The sequence below is a fragment of the Cyprinodon tularosa genome, unplaced genomic scaffold (genome assembly GCF_016077235.1).
Source record: "Cyprinodon tularosa strain WSP-4 unplaced genomic scaffold, ASM1607723v1 ctg143, whole genome shotgun sequence".
Classification (NCBI taxonomy): Eukaryota; Metazoa; Chordata; class Actinopteri; order Cyprinodontiformes; family Cyprinodontidae; genus Cyprinodon; species Cyprinodon tularosa.
This window is the reverse complement of record NW_024038254.1, coordinates 573,006-598,520: the sequence shown is the minus strand read 5'-3', so window position 1 is coordinate 598,520 and position 25,515 is coordinate 573,006. Positions and strand designations below refer to the sequence as shown.

Below are 25,515 nucleotides of genomic sequence, written 5' to 3'. Positions count from 1 at the left end.
CCCTTAAAGTAATAAATGGAGTAGGGATAAGGCTCAGATAAAGAGGTATTAGAGAGGAAGAGGAGGAGGAGGGGGAGAAGAGAAGTGTTGAATAGAAGGTGATGAATGAAATGGCTCAAGGCGAATAGAGACAACCAAACAGTGAGGGAGAAGTGGATTTTAAATTACATGGTCGCTCTTGTCAGCAGGCATAATTAGTAGTTTGGTCAGGTGTGGTGAATGGGACAGGAAGCCTGAAAGGAAGGACAAAACGGTGTGAAAACAAAGACGTGTGTGTGCGAGGAATACAATCCTGTGATATGAATGTTTCTACAGGGGGAGAAAGTAAATGAGAATAATGCACACGGTGAGGGCACTCATGAAAGGAAAAAAGGAAACAGACAGTCAGTTTGTTACAGTATGTCGCGTGTCAAGCGCGTGGATGACAGGTTGGAGAACTTCAGATGATTCGTCAGGTGGCTGGCTGCCAACCAGAGCTGGGCGGGAAGAAGCTTTAGTTGAAAGTCAGATTACAGATAACCAGGAAGTACAGATCAAAACATACAGAGTACCTGGTCAGCAGGGAACTATCACCACTTGCCCTGCATAAGTGAGAATCTACACTAATAGATTGTTGGTCCATCCGTTCCAAGTAAAGCAGCTCTCAACTGCTCTCATTAAGCTGTCTGTGAGGTTTAAAATCGTCTTTGAATTGTAGGAATCTTTGACCATTTCTCCAGAAGATTACTTGTGAAATCTGAAACTTGAATCAGGGTTAATTGCTTTGAATATCTGTTCATGTTTAAGCACAGAGAGTTTTTTTTTTTTAAAGAACTAAGGGTTCACATAACCAACATCTAAAAAATAGCACCACACCATAATCCAATGTGCACCGAACTTTGCATTTTGCACGGTGGAGAAAAGACAAAGAAACAAAGAAGCTTGAATTATTACTTTAATGAACACATCTTCTTTGATTTTACACCCAGTGTTTGACTTAGTGATTGAAGTCTTGCATGTATCTCACCACATAAGGTCATTCTGATTTGCTTGTTAGACTTAGAAAGTATATGCCACTTATAACTGGGATTTGAATCCTTGTTTCCTGCATCACAATCAAAGTGAGTCTTGTGATAGACAGCTGGTGACAAATGCCCTAAAATCTACATTTAAGGGTGACTATAGCATGAGGTGTAGGCCTTTGACCCGAAACTGTAGAGTTTCCAGTTTGAACCTCAGCTATGTCAGTTGCCTAGAGATACCTTTCAGACGTGTGACATCATGACGAATTCTATTTTAAGACCACTATTTTGAGTACCGAACATTTAGCGCTGAGGTGCTTCCCCTCTGACCAGGACAAATCATTCTCATTTAAATTCATGTGAGCTTTTAGGACATTGTTATTGGATCAGATCCATATGAAGTCCCTACAGATTTTTCCTTTCCCGACTGATATGAATATCTTATACACCCCGTCATCACACACTGGTGAAAGTCTGAAAGCTTTTAAAGGTGCAGATGCCAATCAGTATTTCACAGCTGGCTGGGTTAACCCAAAAATATGGCATCTGAAAAACAAGAAGATATTTATTTGTATGTAAAGCTAAGGTAAGTCACGTTCTGCTGATCTTTAAGCATACTCTAATTAAACAGCTAAACACAGCTATAATGTCTGTAGCAAAATCTTTCGATACAAATATCAAATGTACTTCTTTCACCAAAGAGTCTAATCAGTGTAATCTATCCATCCATCCATTTTATCCCACTTAGTCAGGGTTGCGGCCTATCTCCGGCAGTGTACGGGCGAGAGGAGGGGTACACCCTGGACAGATCAACAGTCTGTTGCAGGGCAACACAGAGACACACAATGACACACAGCCATGCACACACGCACCCACACCTAAGGACCATTTAGAGAAGCCAATTAAGATAACAGTCATGTTTTTGGACTGTGGGAGGAAGCTGGAGTACCCTAAGAGAACCCATGCATGCACAGAGAGAACAGGCAAACTCCATGCAGAAAGACCTGGGGCCAGGAATGAAACAGAGAACCTTCTTCCTGCAAGGCAACAGTGCTACTGCCTGTGCCGATATGCAGCCTGTGGGTATTTTTTGGAAGAAAATTTTTTCAAGACAAATCCAGTTTGCAACAGCCTAGGCCAACTCTCCTGAATTGTTTTGAAACTCAATGGCAAAACATACGGATGGCATCTTTGACCCACAGGTTACCAGAGCAGATACTCAAAAGGGCCACGGCTAGATTCAAACGTTTGTGACGTTGGTCAGAGGGTCCAGGTCCTTTATGAACAACTTACTTCTGTCAGTATGCCACAGTGCAGCTGTGGCTGAAATGTAGCCTGTCAACATAACTGTGCCAACGGGGGAATGACTAAATGTAAATGTATTGTAAATCATTTTGGAGTCCCCTGACTTGAAAAGGTGCTACAGTATATAAGTACAGTCAATGTAGATTTGTTTTGTTGGATCAAACATATATATATATATTTTTTTTTTAAATATCAATTTTTTTTTTTTTTTACTATCAGAATTTCTAATTGGAGATAAAAAAAAACATCAGTGGTTTATCAAACACACATACTATTGAAAATAATGAATAAACCAATTAAAACTGAAAAACAGCTGAAAAAGGATTTCTGATAAACTGTTAATCTACATCACTTCTAAAAGAGCAAAAAGAATAATAAAAAAAAAGTGAAGAGTTTTTTACATCAACAAATACAGCCTGCAAAGCAATATCTCCCAGAAACACATCATTGCTTGTAGTTTTAAAATCTCAACAGGCCTTTATTTAACCCAAAAACAGAGAGGGCAATTTTCAGAAAATGAAGATGCATCTGTGTGATCCGGACATAACCGTGTGACAGCCAGCAAATCCCCCTTAGAGAAAACCTCATGCCTCAGGACAACACAATGACACACACAAACACAGACACACACGCAACCATTCCAAGGAGGAGTCATCATGGGGTAAAAAAAAAAAAAAAGGGGGAGGAGAGGTAGGAAAAGGGAGTGTATTTCTCTGGTACACTTTCAGAAGCACACCTTTAACTCCTTTAGACTCTAGGGCTACGCTGTGAAGTCAGTCACGCTTCAGCCAGTCAGCAGCGTCAGGTACGTTGTGGTTGTGTGTGAGACCTGAGAGAGGAGAGGCGGAGAAGAGAAACTAAACCTCAAGGAAGGAGAACAGACAGCCTGCCATATGTGTGGCTCCTCTCAAGGCTTTAAGGTAAATCTGCAGCATTCATAAAATAAGAGATATATATATATGAAATAATGTCTACTAGTTTACTTTCTATTTTAGACATTTTCTGTAACTGATAGAGGTATCTCCGTCTCTCAGTAAGGTGTTTGACAGAGTTTAATTGTGCTTTCTAGACTCAAACTGATACCGGCTGATAAAGCTCTTGACTCATATCTTGATTTTCAGAATATATTTTCTGCTGTGTCACTAGGTTGAATGGTTTCAAAGTGAGTTGTCACACTAGTGACAGTCATTCCGAGTCAGCTGTGGTGACATACTTCAGAGAAAAAAAGGCTGAAATGTCCGCCATAAATCTCATCTCTCTGCACTTTTTTTTTGCATCATTCATTTTTTTTCTTCTCACCGACAGTAAATGTGTATTTTAGATTTTCGGGCTCCATGTTAAGCATTAAGTCTTCCATAAAGTTTAGGCTGTGCATTAAATTTAGTCTCTTATCAGGGGAGAACATGTGTCATTCGACTGCTTACCAATATTACTGCTTATCAATCACTATCTGGGCAGCCAAGAGAGGAGGGTAATAAGCAAAAGCTGTGTGCTTTTATTTTTAATCGTAAATCTTTCATCATTTTTTTACACTTTATGTCATCCTGTCACAAAGGGTGTGTTCTTTAGTGTGGGCTGAGCCAGTTGATCACATCTTGTTCAAAAGAAAGATGCAATCAAATAGAAAGAGAAAGACAAGATATCAGGACTGGCCAAGTTAGTTCAGAGGAAGTCGTGTTGATTCACTGGGAGTGCTTGTTTCCTTGTGAAAGTGGTCTTGCTTCGGGGCTGACGTGCTAAAGAAACCTGCAATGTAGCCTTGGGGTGGTGATTCAGAGTCACAGGACGTATGGGACAGTGGGGCCGGCGGGGCTCGTTCAACTTTGAAGTTTGTTTGTCCGGTAGTAGCAGATAGGAAAGTAAATCTCGGAACTGCAACTTCCTCGTCTATGGTATATCTCATTTTACACTTCTGAAACTGCTTTAAGGTCAGTTCAAAACTTAACTTTTTATCTAACAGCTGTTATTTTTCTCTTAAATACTTAAATAAAAAGACGATGATTTATTCTTTCCTTAAAGGTTTAAATGTGAGTGTTGATGCCAGTTGGACTTGTTGCCAAGGCAACCCATTTTTGTTTTCAAATAGAACCTGCAGCATTTGTGGTAGCTGAAAAATGTCTCTGTCATCTCCGCTATCCAACAGCCAGCATGTTTTTGATCTGGTCTGATAACCATTCACCAAGACATTTTTGCCCTTTCTTCTTCTCTAGGCCTCCTCTTCTGAATGCACCACAGACATGTTAGCCTCAGAGAGGTCACCGCAGAGCATAGGAGCCACCACTGTAGCTTTGACAGATACACAGGAAGATATGAGATCATGGAGCGAGTCTGATTTTGAGGAGAAGTGCACTTACATTGTGAATGACCAGTTTATTGATGAAGAGTCCAAAAGCCATGGCAAGACAAGAGCTGAGAGATCCTTACCCAGAAACCTCACCTTGAAACGCAACCACAGCTCTAGAGAGGTAAGATTTCCCTCCAAATTTCACACCATAATTTTAATTATACTGTAAAATTTCTCAAATTCGAAAACATCTGTGCAAAAAGCAGTAGTTGTTTTTATAGACCTTATTTGCGTCACTCCAACTTCCTTCCGTCCACTCATCCATCCTCAGGCGGGATGTACTTGACATGTTGTTGTCTAATTTGAGCCTTTCCTCTCTCCTGCCTGTGTGCCGAGGCAAAAAGAGAGACAATAGCCAAGCCCCTAGGCACTCAGACAGAGGACACTCTGATTAGTAGCTAACAGATTCTGATCCCTTTGTTCCAGCGGAAAATTAGACCTTAAAGTAAAGCTGACTCATGGAGACCCATGTGATATACGCTACTTTAAATAATCCTTTGAATTGACAAAAGTTTGTGTCTAGGTTGGTCAATAAAAGTCAGGCAAATCAAAAGTTGTGTGGCTTGACCTAGTTGAGAGATTTTATCAAATGCAGTCAGAAGAAATAGACTTTGTCTGTGGTTAAATATCTGCCTCACTCTTTTGACCCTTTGACAAATATTGTCTGAATATTTTAGCATTGAAAACCAATTATCTACATCACAAGCATACCATGATAATTAATTAATGACAAAACTATATAGATCATCCAGATATTTATTTCATCCAGCAACATACACAATATGATTGCCACTTAATATGTATTAAGGAATTCATGACCATGGCTTTTATGCTTTAGCTTTGACAAAATGTTACCTGGTGACGTTCATCAGTCCGGGTGTGACCATGACACCTTATCGTTGCGTCTGTAGCCTGAAGGCTTGAGACAGAGGAGTGAGTTTCACACCTAGAGGTCAGAGAATAACATCAGTGGTAAAAATTTAATGTGATGGAGAAACTAAAGAAAACTCAGTTGTCCGGCTTGTTAAATATTCATTATATTTGGGGGGAATAAAAACAAAACTGTGCCACATTATTTTCCACAGTGGAAAGTTTGTCACCAGATTATTTTTTTAATTTGCAAAAATGAGACTTGGAGAGTCTTGTGAAAATAAGACTTATTTATTTTTTGCTATTTCACCACATGTTTCAGATATTTATTGCAGAGAAAAAGACCATAAACACATTTAATTCAAAAAAGTTTTTAAATTATAATTTAAAATAATTATAGACAAATGCTATTTAAAACAACTGAACACTATTTGAAAAGGTATTATCCCCTAGTAGATGCAGTATCCTTATTTTTTAAAAGGCAGTTATTGGTACAGTAGATGTAACTGGATGTACACGAAATAATTTGACTCATTTCTAGTCAAGCCACATTATATTTTACAGCAATCTTAGGGACTGGATGCTTCCTGGCAAAAAGTCTGACAGCATTTTCTGTCTTCTTTGGTCAGTTGTGGTTTTGGTCTACAGACTCTCTCTTTGAATCATATTTCCCTGGTTTCTATCTTATGATTGAATCATACACTCTAAACTGAAAGCAATCAAGAAATTGAGAACCAGAGAGCTTTAGTAACAATTTGGGTTCTTTGTGACTTCTTGATTTTTTTGATGCACTCTCTGAGAAACTTTGATAATCTGGCAATATATATTTGTGTAATGAACAAACAAATATATAAAGCAAACAATAGTTTTACAGAAAACTTTATTTTTATTTAACCTCAGAGAAGCTGGATGTGCAATGCAACATTTAAAAAATGAGTTTTTGCAAGACTTTAACGTCTCTTTATCCTTCTTGTGGAACAGGTGCTTGGGGTGACCAGTAAAGAGTTTATTCCAAAGGGAAGCCGTTTTGGCCCTTTCGTTGGCAAAAGCTACACCAGTAAAACATTGCCTAAAGATGCAGACAGTCGCTACTTCTGGACGGTAAGTAAACTACATATGAGGGTTTGGATTTAGGTGCATTAATGTGAAATTCAAAAATGTACATTTCAGAACAGTTCACATCCTGCAGCTTCAGCCAGAGGTGTTTCTATAGCAGTGGCGTTGCACAGGTTTGCAGTTGTGGTCAAGGACCGTCATCCTGTAAAAGTTTGCTTGCCAAGACGCTGGTATTGTTTTAGATGGAGAATAACGTGTGTGTGTGCCACATATGCAAAACTGACTGACTGCCAGTATTCAACTTGGTTGTCTGAAGTCACACATACATAGGCACACACAGCTGTTTGGTTTCAATGACGCAGTGGTTCTTCTCTCTCTGCTTCTCTCAGCAGTGGTATCACTGCCAGTAAATTCACCATACACATGTCCGCACTTCTCCAGATTCACACATTCTCACACTGACTAGGCAAGGAAGTGGCTTTTAGCCTGAGAACTGTGATGTTACAAATCAGCAGCACCCGAGCATATTCCATTACTCACACACACCACTGCAATTGAGCACCACAGGGTCGGTAACATTAACTAATGTCAGACTAATCAAATCTTTAAACATTTTTAACAGAGGTTGCATGTTAATAAAGAATCAATCAAGAGCACTGCTTCATAGCTTTAGACAGCAGAAAAACTTGAGATTTGGAAGGGCTATAAAGAATAACTTTTCTTCAACTGTGGGAGCTCATAGTGGAAGTAAGCAAGATATCATACTATAATCCAGTCATACAGAAACAGTATTATTCAGTGTTGCTTTAAATGACTGACAACACCACAGCCAGTCCTAAGCTATGTATACAGCTGAACAAAAATACAATACTTACCATAAGACTGAGACGAGGAAAGTCTGACATCATGATTTCAGATCCAGTGCATCTTAAAGTGTTTCCGTTTCTTGATTACCAGAACTACCTTACATTTTTCATTGTTTTCTGTGCTAAAGGTTTTCTCAGATGGGCAAATTCATCACATCCTGGATAGTTTGAATGAGGAACAAAGCAACTGGATGCGCTATGTCAACCCAGCACGATCAGTAGAGGAGCAGAATCTAGTTGCCTGCCAGACTGGCCTGAACATCTTCTTTTACACAATTAAACCTCTTCAGCCAGGTCAGGAGCTACTGGTCTCGTACAGCCATGAATTTGCCCAGCGCTGTTACTATCCTCATCTTCAACAATTAGCTGCTGACAAAAATGGTAGGTGTTTGTATGGAATTAATATAGGAAGTCAGACAAAATTTAATTCCATGAAAGTCATTTGAAACCAAACCCCCACCTACGCTTTGACACATATCAGGGTTGGCCTGTCATAGCAAAGGGCTTGCTGTCAAACAGCTGACCAGCTGACAAGGTCTTTGTATGGGTGTTAAAAAAAGTTGCTCAGTCACACCCATGTTCCCTTTGTTAAAGCAGAACAAAAAAGGTGATAGAAGAGTCCTGAAAACAGAGAGGGGATTGTCTAAAGAGGCAGAGCCTAAGTAAAATGAGAACATTTTCAGGATTTTAAGTTCTTTTAGCCCTTATTTTGCATGTATACGTTTGCGCTCCCTCAGTAGTTGTGACTTGAGGTAGTGAAGTTATTCAGGCTTGACTTCCTCTATTTATTTAGCTCTTGAAAGAAGATACCTAAGAAGGTTACTTTGACTTCCTGACAAGGTGACCTGCTGAAAGATTGGTATCACACTCACTGTTAGCTGTTTGTTAAGAAGTGGAGTGGTAGGGTAAGAGGGGAGTAAACAAAAGATATGGCTTCCTCTGCTCTGTGTGGGTTAATGTTAACTGTGTCCAAAGTACGTTAAATGCAGAAACATACCCCTGTATTTTGTCCCTCTCTGTTTGCCACTTTGAGCACTTTGTCTGGTCTGTAGTTAGCCATAAAAGCACCACACTCAAGATTTCCTGGCTATTACTTGTTTACATGTATACAGCAGTCGGGATGTTGTAAAGTTAACATAGATAATTCATGTACTTGCCTCTAATGACATTTTTCTATTGTCTATCTGTTTAACAGAGCAAATCCAGGCTCATGAGAGGACAAAAGGAAAACGAGGACACACTGTTTCTGAGATTCTCAGAGATGAACCTCTCAAACCTAAGTCTATCTGTCTCAGAAACCAGGACTGTCAGGTGTTTCAGACAGGTGTCTCAATTTTTCCCTCGTGTCCGAGCGTTGTATATCCAATACAGGCCAACTTGGAATCTGGATATAACTACGGATATCTCCCTTTGCCACCTTTGGCACCGTATGGCACTGCTACAGCCAAAAGGCCAGAGATAAGCAGTCCCTTTCCAACTGGTTTGCATATTGCCCTGCAACACACTCAAGATCCTTGCAAAACTGAACCTCACCAAGAACCATGTGTGCCGAGTGAGATTCTCTCCAATCTTAGACACAGTTCTTACCTAGTGCCACACTACTCACTGGGCCTTCTGCCACATACATTACCATTCTACAGTGAAAGACTAAAACCACACTTGACAAATTCATCAGATTTCATGCCTTTCAACAGCTATGCACACATCCTACATCCTTCAGGTAGTGGATCCAAAAACTTATCACTTGCATCATCAAATTGCAAACAGGAACTCATTCTTTCACAAAGTAGTGAGCACAAAGGTAACAATGACCTCTACTCAAAAAAGGCAAACTACCTCAAGAAAACTTCCAGTGACCTCAGTGATGTCAAACACTCTGCTTGCACAAACGTCTACACAGACCTCAGTGTGTCTAGTAAGGCCAGCTCTTCTCCCGTTGACTTTAAACTCTGTAAAGAAAATCCTTTTGCACCTCGGGAATGTTCACCCCCTGTTGGTACTGCTGCCTCCTCAAACTACCTTCCTTCCAGACCTACCTCTGCCAATCAGGGCAATACTGAAGATGCATTGGATCTTAGACGGCAAAAGAAAGAAGGGTCAATCATTGGCTACAAGACCCTTTCTTACCCACTTAAAAGGCAAAATGGAAAAATTCGTTATGAATGCAACATCTGTGGAAAGGTCTTCGGGCAGCTGTCCAATCTCAAGGTAAGTACCCTTCATCTTCCTAGAAACATAATTGATTGACCGAAGTGTGTTTTTGACCGAAGATACAATCTGAAACTATAAATATCGATCTCACCTACTTTTTTCAGGTTCATCTAAGAGTTCACAATGGGGAGCGTCCGTTTAAGTGTCAGACCTGTAACAAGAACTTTACTCAGCTGGCACACTTGCAAAAACATTACCTAGTTCACACAGGAGAGAAGCCTCATGAGTGCAAGGTAAGAGAATAACCTAGAAAGTATAAAGTTTAAGTTCTGATTGATAGAGCTAAGGGTTTTTGCTATAATGCTAACTGACCAAGGACTACATTTACTAAAATTACAATGCTTTGTTTTCAGGTGTGCCATAAGCGATTTAGCAGCACTAGCAACCTTAAGACCCACCAACGGTTGCACTCAGGTGAGAGGCCTTACCAGTGCAAGCTCTGCCCAGCCCGATTTACTCAATATATCCACCTCAAACTTCACAAACGGTTGCACACAGGGGAAGGGACCCACCAATGTCCTCGCTGCCCCTCTACTTATCTTCACCACTGCAGCCTACAGGTCCACCTCCAAGGCTTCTGCCCCCTGTCCCCCTCAGCATCCCGTAGGCTGTCACCTGAGGAGCTACAACGAGTCAACTCTGAGATAGAGAGGTTCGACATGAGTGAGGCAGCAGAGCAGCTCGATGTTATGGCCACTGACACAGAAACAAACAAAGGGAATGTCATTGACCTCATACAAAAGATAGAAAATAACATCTTAAGCTTCCAGGATGCTGTCAAAGTGAAGACTGAGCTGAACATCGGCAACGGAGTGTACCAGTGCTCAGATGCGCTGTCTCAGTCACATAGTTTTATGACCGACAAGCGTGAAGCTGGAGCAAGGATGCATTTCAGAGAGTGACCTACTAATCCAACCAAATAATCATTAGAACCCAGCTCAGCAGCTGTCTGTTACTGTTTGAAGTAAAGCCTTTTCTAAATCACACATTGCCTATTAAGTCTACAAAGATTTGAGTGCATGGCTAGTCTAAACATTGCCAAAATGACCAAATACTTCAGTGATTTATTTTCCTTATGTGTGTATAATTTATTATTTTACCAATTTGAAACTAATATGTATCAAAGTGGATACTTGCTATATTTTGTTGAATATTTTTAAACATTTGCATACAGTAATAAATTATTGCCTAAACCTACCTTCATTTGTAGCTTCACTGAGTAAGATTGAGTGTTCCTGTTTGTTCGCACATGCTGGTATTATTTGTTGCACGATTAAACTGAAAATGACTGTATAAGCATGACTCTGTATAGTTTCAGTGAGCTAAGTGCTGAAATGACGACACAGAGGAAACCTCAATTGTTCTTGCATGGTATACATGCTTGCATTTGTGTGAGTGTACTCGGCTGATGTGGGGAGTCAGACAGAGGTAAACATCCTGTTATGTGTCTCTGGATATTAACCAGTAAGTATCACCTCAGTAGTCTGAAAAAAAAAACTTGAAGTTATATACCATAACTTTAATAATTAACAGATGTTTTACCCAAAAGATGGACCGTTAAACAACATTCATACCTTATACAATCTCTAAGCAGAGAGTCAGTCTTTCAGAATAAGTTAATTTAACCTACATTTCGAAAACTACATTATGCAATAGATTTCTGGAATATGTCCAAATTTATTAGCACTATAGTGTTGTGTAGTGTAAGTGTTTATTTTATATTGATATTGCCTTTATGTTCATTTCTGTTATATGCACCATTACTTATAAAGCTGTCAAATTAAGAAACGCATTAATGTACAGTATGTGTGCAAGAAAAAGTTTTAAAACTAGAATTGTGTTTTTGGGGCCAAGAAAGTGTAAACCAAAAACAATATAGAGAGGATTACTTCAAAAGGTCATAAGGCTTATTAAGTTATTTATGCTTGTTTTTAACACATAGTTGAAATGTCATGCATTTTAGGCATAGTTCAGAGATTTAAAGTTCAAAGAAGGCCGAGGTACTCCAAAAGCTTCCTATCAGTATTCTTTATCTTGTCCAAAACCAATTTTATTTATGCTTAAAATGATGCTTCTAGAATACACTACTGTGTGCTATCTATTTAACTAATATAGTCCTTGATTTTAGATTAATTTAATGAGTTCAGAGGCAAACGATTGTTTAATTATGGTTCATTTTTTGCCTTTACCACAGCTGGAAGCAAAATAGCTTCACGTTGATGATTGACATTTCATAATGACAGCTGGCATAGTACATGACTATATTTATAAATAACAAGGGTTGGAAATACATTTGGCCACTCTCATAAATATAAAGGAAAACATTATTTAGCAGAACAAGAAGCCTTCTCTTATTGTTTGTTATTGTTTGCAAATTTTTGTGTGAACTGTTGCCGCCTTAGATGGTGGGTCAATTAGGGTCAACATGGGAACCACCACTGGTATGTGGCTAAAAGTGGTGTGACCTAGCCTAGTAAGCTAGCCCCACCCGCCAGCGACCAAAATCATTTTTGCCTGCGAGTTGGTCTAGCCTTGATCAATGCCCCAGGCCCTAGAACTGGCGGGCCAATCACAAGGCAAAGATGTGTTTTGAATTTCTGGATGCAAAGTGGGCGGGGTTTTGAGGGCGTGACGACAAAGCTGCACGACGCTCGAGAAAGCACAACAAGGAAGATGGCAACAACTATTGAACAGTTCTCGTTTGACTCAGCTTTGGAATCAGTTTTGGAAGGATTAGAGTCGGGGTTTTCGTTGAAACATGAGCAGGAAGAGGCTCTACGCTCATTCATTTTTAAGAAGGACGTATTCGCCGTTTTACCCACAGGCGGTTTGCTTACTGTACACTCCACCGCCAGCTTTCTGTCGCACTTACTACGTCACGGTCAGTTGCGCTCATTGGTCAGAGGGTTGCTATTTTGCAAATACAACTATTCTCAGGACCAGTGGTGTCAAAAGGACACACATTTGTTACTTAAGTAGAAGTATAAATATTGCAGTTTAAAAAACCTCTGATAAAAGTTGAAGTATCAACTTGACCTCTTTACTTGAGTAAAAGTGAAAAAGTATGGGCATAGAAAAACACTTAAAGTATAAAAGTATAAAGTAACCTTTAAAAAAAAACAGCCAGACGCCACTAAATGAATTTTAAAGCTTAATTTTTTTTAAACTATTTCGAAAAATTCTTTGAGATAGGGCCAAGGACGAGGGAGGTCCTGTTGGTCTCCATCTCCCGATACACTCTCATTTCAGACATTTCAACATCTTTTTCTGAATCCGACATTGTAGCATGGCATAGACAATTGGCATTTGCAGCTTGATGAACAACTGCTTGTTTTTTTTTTTATTATTTCATTTAGCTAACCAATGAGTGTTTGCATTATATGACTCATCCAATTACACTAGTTTTCGCTAGATGTGGATGGCGCCAATGATCTGCATTGGATGGCGCACATGACTTAAAATAAATATTAATAAACATTAAACCGGAGCCAAGAGTAACAAGTAACGCTTGTTTTAAAAATGTAGGGAATAGAAAGTACAGATACTGTGTGACAATGTAATCAGAAGAAGTCAGAAGTAGGAAGTAATAAGTAATGTAGTAAAGTATAGATACCTAAAAAGTGTACTTAAGTACACTTGACATCTCTGCTGAGGAAAAATTTTCACAAATTTCCTCTTGCTGACTGATATCCCACATTGTCACAGACTATGAAGATATGATATATAGTATATGATATACTTTTTTTCTCAGAATTCTGACTTTAATCTCAGAATTCTGACTTTAATCTCAGAATCTTGGATCTTAATGTAGATGGGCCCTATGGAGGAAGAGATGTGGGAGCACTCAGCTGAGTTGTTTGAGAGGGCCAGTAACACATTGGTGGAAAATGACGGAATTAGGTGACTTTTTACGTGCCCTATTTCATTTTGATACTATTTTTTTCTCATATTATACTATGATAAAATTCAAAAATCAGTTAAGTTTTAAAAAAAAAAATCTGTGGCCCTAATCCTCTTCCATATATAACTGATGTAATGGGTTGGATTAATTAAACGATACAACGGCCTTCCATAAACACTGTATAGTTAGTGGGTCGGTAACTGATGTCCCTTTAAAGCGGCATTTGACGTCATGTATTTTGACAGTGGGTGGGAGGCAGCGGGAGAAGAAGAAGGGGAGCAGATGAACCCGGAGACAGGGATGTCCAGAATCATGTCCCCGGCTCTTTCTTGCTCCATAACCGTAACATGATACCCGCTGCTCCCGGAGCGCTTGCCCGAAGGATGCCGACCGCGGCCAGGCGGAGCGGCTGCTGGATAGCATGGTGCCAGGCGGTGCTGCTCGGTGTGTCGGCGCTGGTTATCATAGCCGAGCGGAGCGCACGTAAGTGGGCAGCTAGCCTTGGATGGCGCTCTGTGTTGGGTTTTCTGTTTAAGAAACAAAAAAACCACAGTAATATCATTCATTTTTGGTGCGCCATGGTGGTTTCAGGTACATTCTTTTTGTGGGAAAAATGGCGTTCAGCTCCTGTCACGGAGCTTTGAATGCAGGTGGGAACACAATTAAAAGCTATAACGGCTGATACTAGCCTTAACAGAAAGCCTGGGCTTTGTTTATCTCACTGGACACACGGTTAGACACCTAGGTTCACATACTCTTTCCACTCACAATAAATAACATCAGTAAAAAAATAATATTTTTATTATTAAAATGTATAGCAAATATATTATATACACATTAGACAGATTTAAGCTCTGATGCAGTTCTCATCCTACCTGTAATCTGGCAGCTCTCCCTGAAAACAGGATCAATGAGCCAAGGTCAGGATACCAGAAATATGACTGGATCTGTACAAAGTGTCACTTAGTGTTCTGCAGGTATACCTTTCCATAAAGATTTCCATACTGCCATATTGCTCAGACTATTTTTTTTCTTTTTGCAACACCCATTTATTAAAATAATTATTTAAAGTTAATATCAAAAACAGGAGTCAGATAGTATGATTATACTTTAGTAACATCGGTTTACCCGATATGCAAACAGCAATGCATCCTAACACGTCCAATGCTTTAGTTCAATCATATAGACAGATTAAAACCCAGTTCCTGTCAAATTTAGTTTAATATGCAACTTGGGAAAAAAAAAGTTTTAAGTGCAGAAATCTTTTTGCTGAACAAGCATGCTTCATTCTTCTTGCATAATGTACCTTGCTTGACTCTGGCATTCTGTAATTTGCATTAACTCTTAAAATAATTGCACAATCCTGCATCCAGCTTGTCTTTCGTCTTTGTGCATGCATCAGTGATCTACTGTATTGGATTCTACCTTTGGAATGAGGAGACTCAATGGGCGGGCCTCACACTCGGCCTCTTCCTTCCTGGGACTGCTGTTCAGCTGCTAAGTGTGAAGTGGTACTATGATGATGGGGATGAACGGCGGTGCTATCTCTCTGTTATACACATACTACACTTGGGCATCTTTAAAAGGTATCATCTTTGCAACTTCAGCATAAGATTTATATATATATATATATATATATATATATATATATATATATATATATATATATATATATATATATATATATATATATATATATATATATGGAATAAATCAAAGTATGATTGGATGTTGTATGCCAAAATGCTGTACAATATGACTGCCTGCCAGATTGTTGTCAAGAAGCACAATATTCACATCATTGGGGTCATTGAGAAGGTTGTCCCTATTCAGGTGTTTGTCTCTAACTCCCTCTCCTGGCAGGTTATGGGACTGCATGAGGTCTGTGCTGCGCATGCAGGGCTCAGTTGCTGAACTCGGTGCTGCTGTCATGCAGCAGGCAGATGTTGCTGCTCTTTGGCTGCTGGAAGCACTTGTCCTTACACTGCCTCAGAGCCTGCTGCAGGCATATGTCGTTGTGTCTACAGATGTGGGGATAATGTCACCAGGTATACTGATCTTTAAGTGAATTAATGACTAACTGTTCCGTTGGAGGCATGGTTTTAATGTTAAATTATTTGCTTCTGTTAACACACAGTGGCATATTGCTGTGGCTTATGCGTGCTGTCCATTTCCTGGGCCCTGGTTTTGTACAGTCGAGCCTGCTGCCTGATAAGACCAGGCCATTTGGCTATGCCTCCAGCAGCCCTGCTGTGCCAGCTGGTCTGGAGAGCAGGCATGTTGGGTGCCAGAGTGACCTGCCTCATGTTTTTTGCCAGGGTATTCAACTGGTGGGTCTGTGGGGTAGCAGGTGAGCACAAAGAGGGAAGTTTTTCTAATGCAACTCTATTACACTGAAAAACACAAACCTTTTTTATATTATTGACAAAATTTGCTGTGTGTATTTTATGTTTTTCCTAATCTGTAGGTTTTCACTGGCTCACAGCCTCCTTCTGGCTAGTATCACAGCAACCGGACATTTGCACTGGCCACTGGTGTTGGCGTGCCTTTAATGGCGTTGTGGGCCTCATCCACGTCTTCCTCTTCCTCAACGTCAAAGACGGACCCTCCCGCTTTCGCATGGCTAGCTTCTATGCAGTAAGAAATCACTCATATTAGAGAAAACTGCTTCATGCGCTGCAAATGACTGTGTCTGGCCATCAAGCCCGGCAAGCTTCAAGGACATATATGTATATATATATAACGAAAAATTTGCACATCACCTCACCTCTGTGTCCCCAGCTTGCAGTGACAGCTTGAGTGATGGTGTGACCTTACTCTCCTCCTTTCTAGTTCATGCTTGTAGAGAATGTCACTCTACTGCTGGCCGCCTCCGACTTCCTGAGCGAAGCATCGTGGGATAGCATGACCCTCCCCACCTCTGTGCTGTTCAGCTTTTTTCTTGGTGAGTCATTTTGTCTGCAGCATCTTCACAGAAGAAGAAACTAGCCAGGTTATATTAACATTTAATGATAATGATTCAAAATAACATTAATAGAGGATAGCTTCCTGTATTGTTGCCAAAGTAGCAAATAAATAATCTATAATTTGTGAAAATGTTACAATTATATATGCCATTTTATCTTAACTATGTAACACTGGAGCCGGTGTAATGGTGTGGTCAGACCTATAGTTTTACCCTCTCATTGACGCTGTTGCCTTCAGCATAGAGGGTACTTTCTGCTGCATTTCAAGAAGGAAAACCTTTAACCAGGGCTGATGGTCAACTTCTACACTGCTTTTATTAAGTCTCTCCCATGCAGATCCATGTCTAAACAGATGCTTGAATTCTTATTCAAAAAGAAGAAATATGGGGGTCTCTTAGAAAAATGTAGAAATTGGCAACAGCTGGTCCTTCAGCCAAAAGGTGATTGGAAACATCGAGCTAAACCTCAAATCACTTAGCAGGCTCTGAATCAATCTGTATTAAATCGTGGTGAAATTAAAGGTTCCTTTTTACAATTTATTTACAATAAGGTATGTTATTGTAATAAAGAATTAGTTATTTTTTTTACGTATTTACTGTTCAATATAGGTTTGTGTGAGTTGGATTGCGCTGTATTTGAACTATTGCATTACACAGGAAGAAAAGAGGAACTTAACAGTTTTTTTCCCCCTCTTGCCTTGGTATCTAAGGAGCCACTTCTTTGCTTCTTTACTACCGGTTCCTCCATCCCAAGTCCACAGAGATCTGCCAAGGTACAAACCGACACCAGATGGGCAGCACATGCATAGAACAAGGCGAGTCGTCTTTCTCCCTTGGAGACAAAAGTCTGCCAGCATCTTCTGTCCAGAATCACGGCAGTTTCTCCCTGTCTGGGGTGGCGGGGTCTCTCCTGGAGCACCCAGGAAACTGTCAAGGCCAAAGCTCCTGCCCTTGCTTCCACCACCACTGGCTCTTGATCCGCCTAGCCCTAAAGACAGGAGATCTATGTAAAATCAACAGGGCATATGGTGCTGGTGGACCAGCGGCAATTCTAGACATGGAGGAGTATAACCAAGAGTTTAAAAGTAATGAGGGCATCACCTTTACAGCTGGAGGCAGTTGTGAGGGCGTGTCCACCTCTGAGTCCCAGGGAAAAGGCCTTGCACCGCTCTCAGACTGCAAAGATGAGTTCCAGAGCTTGAGCGAGCCCACATCGACTGAACAACCTGAGGAAGAGGATGACAGTCTGGAAATGGAGAGCCCCATGGAGTCACCTGAGTCAGATTTCAAGCGCAGCTCCCCAGAGGGTAAGTCTGTTTTTGGAGACAGCCCAGAGCCTTACTACTGCCCCACAGAATCAAGCTCCACCTTATACTTCAGTGCCGACCCCCAATCCCCCAGCAGCGCTAGTAACCCCCGTTTGGACCGGGACATTGGGAGTCTGGAACAGGGGGTCCGCCTTAGCTCCATCCCCAGCGATCCGGCCCTGCACAGAGATGTGCGGGGACTCATGGGCCGCGTCGGGCCACGCTGCACTTCCACTCCTAAACTGGACTGTGGGGTGTCGGATTCTCCTCCCAGCGTGCCCCGTCTCACAGGTCCAAGAAGGCAGCTCATATTGTCCCGAAGAGATGAAGAGAATACCTTCTAGCTGTATTGTGGTGCAATCAGGGAACAACTTAACAACAGCAGCTTATCCGACATTAATGGAGCACACCAGCTTTATTATTTTTCGGTGTTGTAGGAGGAAAGCTGTTATTTCACATCTTTATCAGATTATCGGATATATACAACACTACATGTAATTAGGAAAAATATAAATAGCATCTATTATTCTTATAACATGAAACATTCTTAATGTTTGCTATCAAATGTTGGAAAGACTGAAACTATCTTAAAGTGAAACTCACCATAATGTAAAGGCATCACCCCGACCCCAGACAAATTTTGAAAAAGAGAATCTGAGTGGCAGGGCTAAGTGTGGAAATGAGTGCTGGGGCGTAACATAGACAGTGAGCAGATTAATGCTGGGAGATATGGCACAGATGGATGTGAGGCAGTGGACCAGAGTCTTATCACTTTGAGCTGATTGCTTTAAGGCAGAGTCCTGCATGGGTCTGATTTTTTTAAAAATTGTATCCACCTGCACCTGTAGAGTTCAGAACTGAGACCTGACCCATTACTAGTGTTGCGCGGTTGCCATTTTTTGCCCCCGAAACCGATACCCCATACCTGGCTGTTCAGTATTGGCTGATACCCATACCATACTGATACCATCTGTGTGAAATTTATGTGTGTGTATATTTGAAGAACTGCATACTACTTTGATGTAAAATAATTGCCATCATGGCTTTTTCAAGCTGCTGCCTTCCTTTATGAAGGTCGAAAAAGACTAATACAAAGTGAATCCAGTAGAACTTTTTATTGCCTACCTGCAATGGGTGACAATAGTTGAATAAACTTTTGGCTCTCAAAATGGTATCGATGCCCTATTAGTTGGTACTCGCCGATAGCGATGGCACCATTTTGGTGCTGGATAGGGGCCCCGCCTGATAACGGTATCGGTGCAACACTACCCATTACCCGTAATTATCCTCATTTAAAACTTGGCCGGGACGGCTCGGAACCATTAATAATAAAGTGCGACCCGACCCGTGATCATAAAGTGTAAACACAGCCGCTTCAGCCACTTTGGATGTTATCATCCCATTAAATGGCCGTAATTAGCAGTTATCAGTCCCAGAATGGCTTCAGAAAATCTTTAAAACAGCTTTTTTTGAAAGAAGGTATGCTGTAAATAAAGTAGACAAAAAGTACTAAGTAGGTAAATACATTTTCGTGAATTTTTTAAAAGAAATGCCCTCGGTCGGCATCCTTCGGGCAATGTTCCTTTCTTTTTTAAAAAAAGAAAGGAACATTCACAACCCTGTACCCGCTCCCTAGAGGGAATTCCTACAAACACGTGGAAGAGCATGCACGAGCCAATTTCTCTTTTAGGAGGTGTGGGGAGGAACACAATGATAAGACTGTCACTTGGATGGATCTCATCTCTCCCATATTTACATAAAAAAAAGTTTCCCCGAAAATAAAACTATTGGTGCATTAAGAAAAATCATGCTTGTACATGTGTACGTGCTACAGTGGAAATTTGGACGTGTTTGTGGGGTAAATAAGGATTGATGGCCATCGTATAACTACAACAATGTGACTTACAAAATGAATAAACTTATCTTCTGTGCAAACTTACAATATAGAGATAAATAACTTTTACTAGCAGTGATGTGAAATAGATTTCTCCAAATAGCATGCCAAATTTTCCCTGTCAAGTAGAAACTTAGCAGCGGAGGCATCAGTGGGAGCCCGACCTTCAGCGTACGCCATCGTGTGAAAGAATCTCCCAAAACCAATCTGGTCTTGTTTCTCTTTTCTGAGGCCTTTCTCTTCTTCTCATACACTTTCTCTTACGACCTTCGGCCATTTTCAAAGAACCACGGTGAGAAAGGCGAGCTTCAATGAATGTCTAAAACCGTAGCTCACCAAAAATATACTCATAAAAAGATAGGAACTTAGGGACGAGCATGTAGTACAGCCTTACAAACACATATCACCAGTATGATTGGTAATTAGGAGGACCTCTTATTTTGATGATCCACCCAGAAATAAAAAATCCTCCACTATACCTTTAAGGTTTCAGACACGGCGGATATCAGCGGCTTCAGACAGCTGCTGATATCAAAGATAAGCTGCATATTATCAGCCATAAGAATCCTACTAGAAGGTAGAGGAGGGACAGCCTGGAGCCATTAAATGCGACTCATAACCGCTAATAACGGCCATTTAATGGTTGATCACATTTGAAACGGGGCTGTTTATAATAACCGAAGCAGAGAAGAGGCAGTGTGCTCTGCGCCCACAGATTAACAGCTGTAAATTGGCCGAAGTAAGAAGGTTTGCCTTGTTGCTTAAAAAAATATGTTATCTGGATATTCTTAAATCATTTTTTTTTTAAGATATAGAGTTAATAATTAAGAAAATTTGAGTAAGTTTCATTCATACTGTAACTCTATGATACCCACATTTTGTTTATATATACCCATGCCCGCACCTGTAAGATAATATGGGCTTTATTCTACTTGTAGATGTAAGTTTTATACGGGTACCTGCTGAGTACTCGACCCGGTTCAGGACTCTGCTTCAAGGTGCTGACTCAGCGATACCCAAAGCCGGTGCTGCTAATGCAGTGGACAATAGGATTTCTGAGTCAGCTGGCTTTATACCCAAACACAGAACTATGGTCCCGAATTCCTGTCACTGCGACAAGGGTGTGTACCAGCATATACCATTTGGACCAATAGGGAAATTCAACTGCAGTAACCAGCATACAACCACTTTGACAGCAATGGAGTTGAAATCTCACATGAAAATGTACAGAAAATGAACTATAGCATTGAAATAGCACCCCACGAGCCTAGTTTATACAGCTTAAATGCAAAAAAAAAAGGATTCTGGGGTGAGTTACACCTTTTTAAAAGGAAAACTTGAAAAGAAAAAATAGATGTTCCACTAACAGGGATGATGCATAAGCACACCTCGTGCCCCACTTTCAAGAAGTATTTATGCTAATTTTTGGCAGCTATATTATAGTATTAACTTTGGAATTATACTGTGCATAAAAACAAAAGCAGCATCTTTACGACTGTGATTACTTAGCTGGGAATTGCAGTGCCTTGTCAAAGTACGCATACCCCTTGATATTTTCTACATTTTTTCAGGTTACTTTACTAAACCCTGGAATGGTATTATAATTTTAGATAATTATACGGATTTGTATAATCAAAGAAAGCTATTGATAGTTAAAATCAGAAATGTGACTTGCATTTAGAGTGTTTTCTTTCTTGTGTATTTTTCTCAAGCTCAGTCATATTGAACAGGAAACATCTGTACATATCAGTTTTTAAGCTTTGCTACAGATTCTCAACCAGTGAAGATTTAAACTTTGATTGGACCATTCTAACCTATAAAGGTACTTAGATCTACACAGTCTAACATGTAAGATTAGGGTTATTTACCTGCTTAAAGGTGATCCCACATATTACTCAGTAGTCTTTTGTGGCTTCTACAAGGTTTTCTTTCAGGAATTTCCCTTATATACTCCCTTGATAAGCCCATCACCTCTGACCAGCTTCTCTTTTCTTACCAAAGTAAGGAATCTCGACAGCAAGATGCAGGTTTCACATGTAAACAGGTTCAGTGGTAATTTTCTGTTGCCTTTCCATGTTGGTCAAAAAGTTACCTTTTCTTTGCCTGACAACAGATAATCTCATGATAAACTGCAAAAGAAACTTCTTTTGACCTTTTCAACTACAGGTTTCTTCAGGCAACTGTAACAGACACCATTTATCTTGTGCTGGAACTAAAGTCATTCTGTCAGTTTGGGTGGATCACTTCGAAACCTTTGAAACTGTCCTTAACTTGGATTGTATATGTGTTGTATATGTTCTCCAACAAGTCACTGCTCAGAGAACAGCTGTGTTTATACAGGGATGAAATGACAAACAGATCAACTACACATATGCTAATTAGGTGCCTTTTGAAGGAATTTTGGCTTACTAGAGTTTGGCTCATTCCGAATACAGCAAATCGGAGCTCCAAGCTCCCTACCTAGCTATTATTATCACCTATTTCTCTATCATGGGTAGGAAAGGATTCATTAAACTTGCAATTCATTACGAAAAGGAAATACATGGATGAAGCTAGTAAAATCTGAGACTTCAACCTTTCAGAAAAAAGAAATACAAAAATTCAAGTTATACAAATGTAGCAAATAATTAAAGCTCTACAAAATACAAACCATAATGTATGGAGCTGTGTACATTTGCATGTCATACACCCTCATTACACATGAAGAAAGTGTGGTTTTATGTCTTGTCACCCAAAGAATTGTGGGATTCGTTATAGCTGCTTACTGCCTAGATAGGAAGCATTTTTCTTATCTACTTCTGTTTTGCCAGCACTCTTCACCCAGCACTTATCATGGCAACTGCTTTGGCTAAAGGGTCCTTACTGATTTACTGTATCCAGGCTGGGTCTTTGTGGTATTTGGAATATAGGGAGATTAAAGAAGACATTAAATAAAAACTTGTTAAAGCTTTCTCTTTCACTTAACTATTATGGCCAAAATTGTGGGTGCCTTCGCTTACTAAAAGAAAAATCCACGATTGTAACAAAAATCACTCTGATTGAAGTTCAGACATTGCTTTTTAATAATAGTTCAACACATAGTTTTAAAATAAAGAAACTAATGAAACAGGACCTGACAAAAATATCTTAATATCTTGTTGCTCAACTTTTTGAGGATATCACTCCAATTAAACAATTCCTGTAACTCTAAATGAGACTTCTGTACATCTCAGCAGATATTTTGGCCCGCTCCTTATGCTCATTAGTATTTAGGTCAGGGCTTATAGATAGCCACTTCAGAATTGTCTAATGTTTCCTGTTGCAAGACCCATGACCTGTGACTTGACTTTCTGAAACTTTCTGGCACATTTCCCTCAAGAATCCCTTGATATTCTTGAGATTTCATTGCACCCTGCAGAGATTCAGACACTCTGTGCCAGAGGAAGCAAAGCAGCCCCAGACCATAACAGAGCTTCCTCCATGTTTCAGAACTCTTTTCTTGTTTTGCTTAATTTTTCCATCTGTGTAAATAGAGCTGATGAACCTGGCATTAACCAGATTGATGCATGTAGCTTAATTTGAATTCTACACAGTATTAAGTTAGAAAGGCTCCCATGGAAGGTGTTCACAAAAGGGAGGGACATGCAGTACATTTTTTCAAGCTGATTGGGTAAATCACGACCTGGCTCCTGCCCCATGTTGAGCTTTTAGCCAATCGCTGCAGCAGTAGCAGCTGTGGCGTGTCATATCTTGAGTTGTTTGACAACTTGCAAATTTAATAATACATCAAACCCCTAGCAAATCAGATTGGGAGGAATATGGAAACACCTTTCCAATCCACAAAGGCACAAATCATGTCCTTTTGATCGTAAAAAAAAAAAAAAAAAAAAGAAGAAATAGAGGGTATTCTAGCTAAAACAGACTAAATAGCGGAGTCTACAAGTACGTCAGCCGGTGCAGCCATGTATGTTTTGCTTTAGCCTGCAGCTTCTGGTTGACGCCATACACATCACTGCATTTCATTGCTTACAAATACTTCTCTATTTTGTTTGCGAGGCAGTTTGTGAATTTGCAAACCAGCAACGATTCATATTGCTTGGAAGGTAAAGAGCTGATGTGCCTTGGCAAAAAGTTAAATTTTTGTCTCATCTGTCTACAGGACATATCCCCCAGAAGCTCTGTGGCCTGTTTGGCAAATTCCAGTCTGCCATTTTTATGATTCGTTACCATCAATGGTGTCCTTCTTGGTCATCTTCCATTAAGTCTATTTTGGCCCAAACCATGATGGATGGTGCAATCTGACACTAATGTTCCTTGAGCTTGAAGTTCACCTCTAATCTCTTTAGAAGTTTTTCTTGGCTCTTTTGTTACCATTTGAATTATCTGTCTCTCTCTGATCTGTCATCAGTTTTCCTTCAAGGGAGGTCGGCTACAGTCACATGGAACTTCAATTTCTGAATAATATGTGCAACTGTAATCATAGGAACATCAAGCCGGCTGCTTGGAGATGGTCTTTTAGGCTTTACCTTTAACACGCTTGTCTAGGTTTTTCCTTTCAAACCTCCTGAGATGCTTTCTTTTACTTCCTTCAGTCAATGTTAAGTATGATATCATACCATGTATGATATCACATGATATCATAAATAGACCCACTGACTGATTACAAGATTGTAGACACCTGTGATCTAATTAGTGGATACACCTTGGTACCTTGGTATAACATTGTCTTCAGTCTCTTTTAGGGGTATTATCATATTTGTCGAGACTTCTTCATGAGGTCTTGTCTTTTAAACAATTCTGTTGAAGCATGGTTGAAAATCAATGTCTGACTTTCACAGATTTTTATTTAATGTTACTTTTGTCAGATCCAAGGTATTACTGTGACCGTTTTGGATTTTTCTTTCATCAAACCAGGGATATCGACAATTGTCATTGTGTGTAATTCCAATGACAATAAATAGGATGGCTATAACATGAAAATGTTTAGCGGAATTCAGGGGGTATGAGTCCTTATTCAAGGCACTATATACATTAGTTGCATTAAAAACAATTTGGAAATGTAGAGCAGCTCATTATTCTTAAACAATCGAGAGTTTCAGTTATCACTGCAACATTATTTGATGGCACAGTGCATACAGATCTAACAGGGAGCGGAGTGTCTGACCTCTTAAACTATCTCAATGCAAGCCATAGCTTTATGGCTTAGTTAAAGCACAAGTATATTTAATGTCTATTATTTGTTTTCTGCCGTGATGCCGTTTATTTTATTTTTCTGAAAAAGCAAGACTTCATACTTTCATTTGATATTAGTAAGCTTTGTTTCTCATATTGTGTTAAATGGCATTGCTTTGATCAGAGGTAGTGTTTCATCTAAAGAAAACTGTGATGTTTTTATATACTTTATTTCTGTTACATGTTGACCATGTAATTGCTATATAAATAATAAAAAAAAAAGCATTATGTTGAAAAACAACTAATCTCTCAGGCAAAAAAATCATCTGCTGTGACATGAAATGAACCATATGCTGATGAGATATTTGTGGTGACTTTTTTATTTATTTGCTCTTGATTGCTATTTTCAAGTGACAAGATTTTATTTGAAGCACTGTTCTGAAACAAGAAAGCAGTGTAAAAATGCCTTTGTGGCATTATGAACTTTGACGTGTGAGGCCACTGGTGGCTTGAAATGAGCAATAAACAGCCTAAATGTTGGAGTGTCTAGACTTCTTTTTTTATGTATTGATTTTTTTAAATAGTTTGTAGGATAACTAAGTACTAATAGCCCATTCATGTTTTTTTTGTCCCTCATTCTAATT

General features: G+C 39.8%; 2 protein-coding genes across 3 annotated transcripts; both read left to right on the top strand.

Annotated features, from left to right (window-relative positions):
* The first annotated feature begins 3,039 nt into the window (after positions 1-3,039).
* Positions 3,040-10,871, top strand: prdm1c (PR domain containing 1c, with ZNF domain). Its single transcript, XM_038278669.1, has 7 exons — positions 3,040-3,226; positions 4,517-4,771; positions 6,502-6,621; positions 7,571-7,823; positions 8,638-9,650; positions 9,758-9,886; positions 10,007-10,871. The coding sequence occupies exons 1-7, from the start codon at positions 3,200-3,202 to the stop codon at positions 10,553-10,555; spliced, it is 2,346 nt and encodes a 781-aa protein (XP_038134597.1). The 5' UTR covers positions 3,040-3,199; the 3' UTR covers positions 10,556-10,871.
* Positions 10,872-13,797: 2,926 nt separating this feature from the next.
* On the top strand, positions 13,798-19,377 carry xkr5a (XK related 5a). Of its 2 annotated transcripts, XM_038278720.1 has the most exons (7): positions 13,798-14,037; positions 14,957-15,140; positions 15,418-15,602; positions 15,692-15,904; positions 16,022-16,191; positions 16,387-16,498; positions 17,230-19,377. In XM_038278720.1, exons 1-7 carry the CDS (start codon positions 13,902-13,904, stop codon positions 18,168-18,170), a joined length of 1,941 nt encoding a protein of 646 aa, XP_038134648.1. In that variant the 5' UTR covers positions 13,798-13,901; the 3' UTR covers positions 18,171-19,377. The 2 variants fall into 2 exon arrangements, with proteins under 2 accessions (XP_038134648.1, XP_038134649.1); XM_038278721.1 differs by lacking the exon at positions 14,957-15,140 and having other exon boundaries at positions 13,811-14,037.
* The last annotated feature ends 6,138 nt before the right edge of the window (positions 19,378-25,515 follow it).

Bases quoted from the DNA above. Each gene is read 5' to 3' on its own strand.
- prdm1c (XM_038278669.1), top strand. From the start codon at position 3,200: ATGTGTGGCTCCTCTCAAGGCTTTAAG. The intron at 6,622-7,570 runs GTAAGTAAACTA...TCTGTGCTAAAG, and splicing joins ACAGTCGCTACTTCTGGACG to GTTTTCTCAGATGGGCAAAT. The intron at 7,824-8,637 runs GTAGGTGTTTGT...TCTGTTTAACAG, and splicing joins ATTAGCTGCTGACAAAAATG to AGCAAATCCAGGCTCATGAG.
- xkr5a (XM_038278720.1), top strand. From the start codon at position 13,902: ATGATACCCGCTGCTCCCGGAGCGCTTGCCCGAAGGATGCCGACCGCG. The intron at 15,141-15,417 runs GTATCATCTTTG...CTCTCCTGGCAG, and splicing joins CACTTGGGCATCTTTAAAAG to GTTATGGGACTGCATGAGGT. The intron at 16,499-17,229 runs GTGAGTCATTTT...TTGGTATCTAAG, and splicing joins GCTGTTCAGCTTTTTTCTTG to GAGCCACTTCTTTGCTTCTT.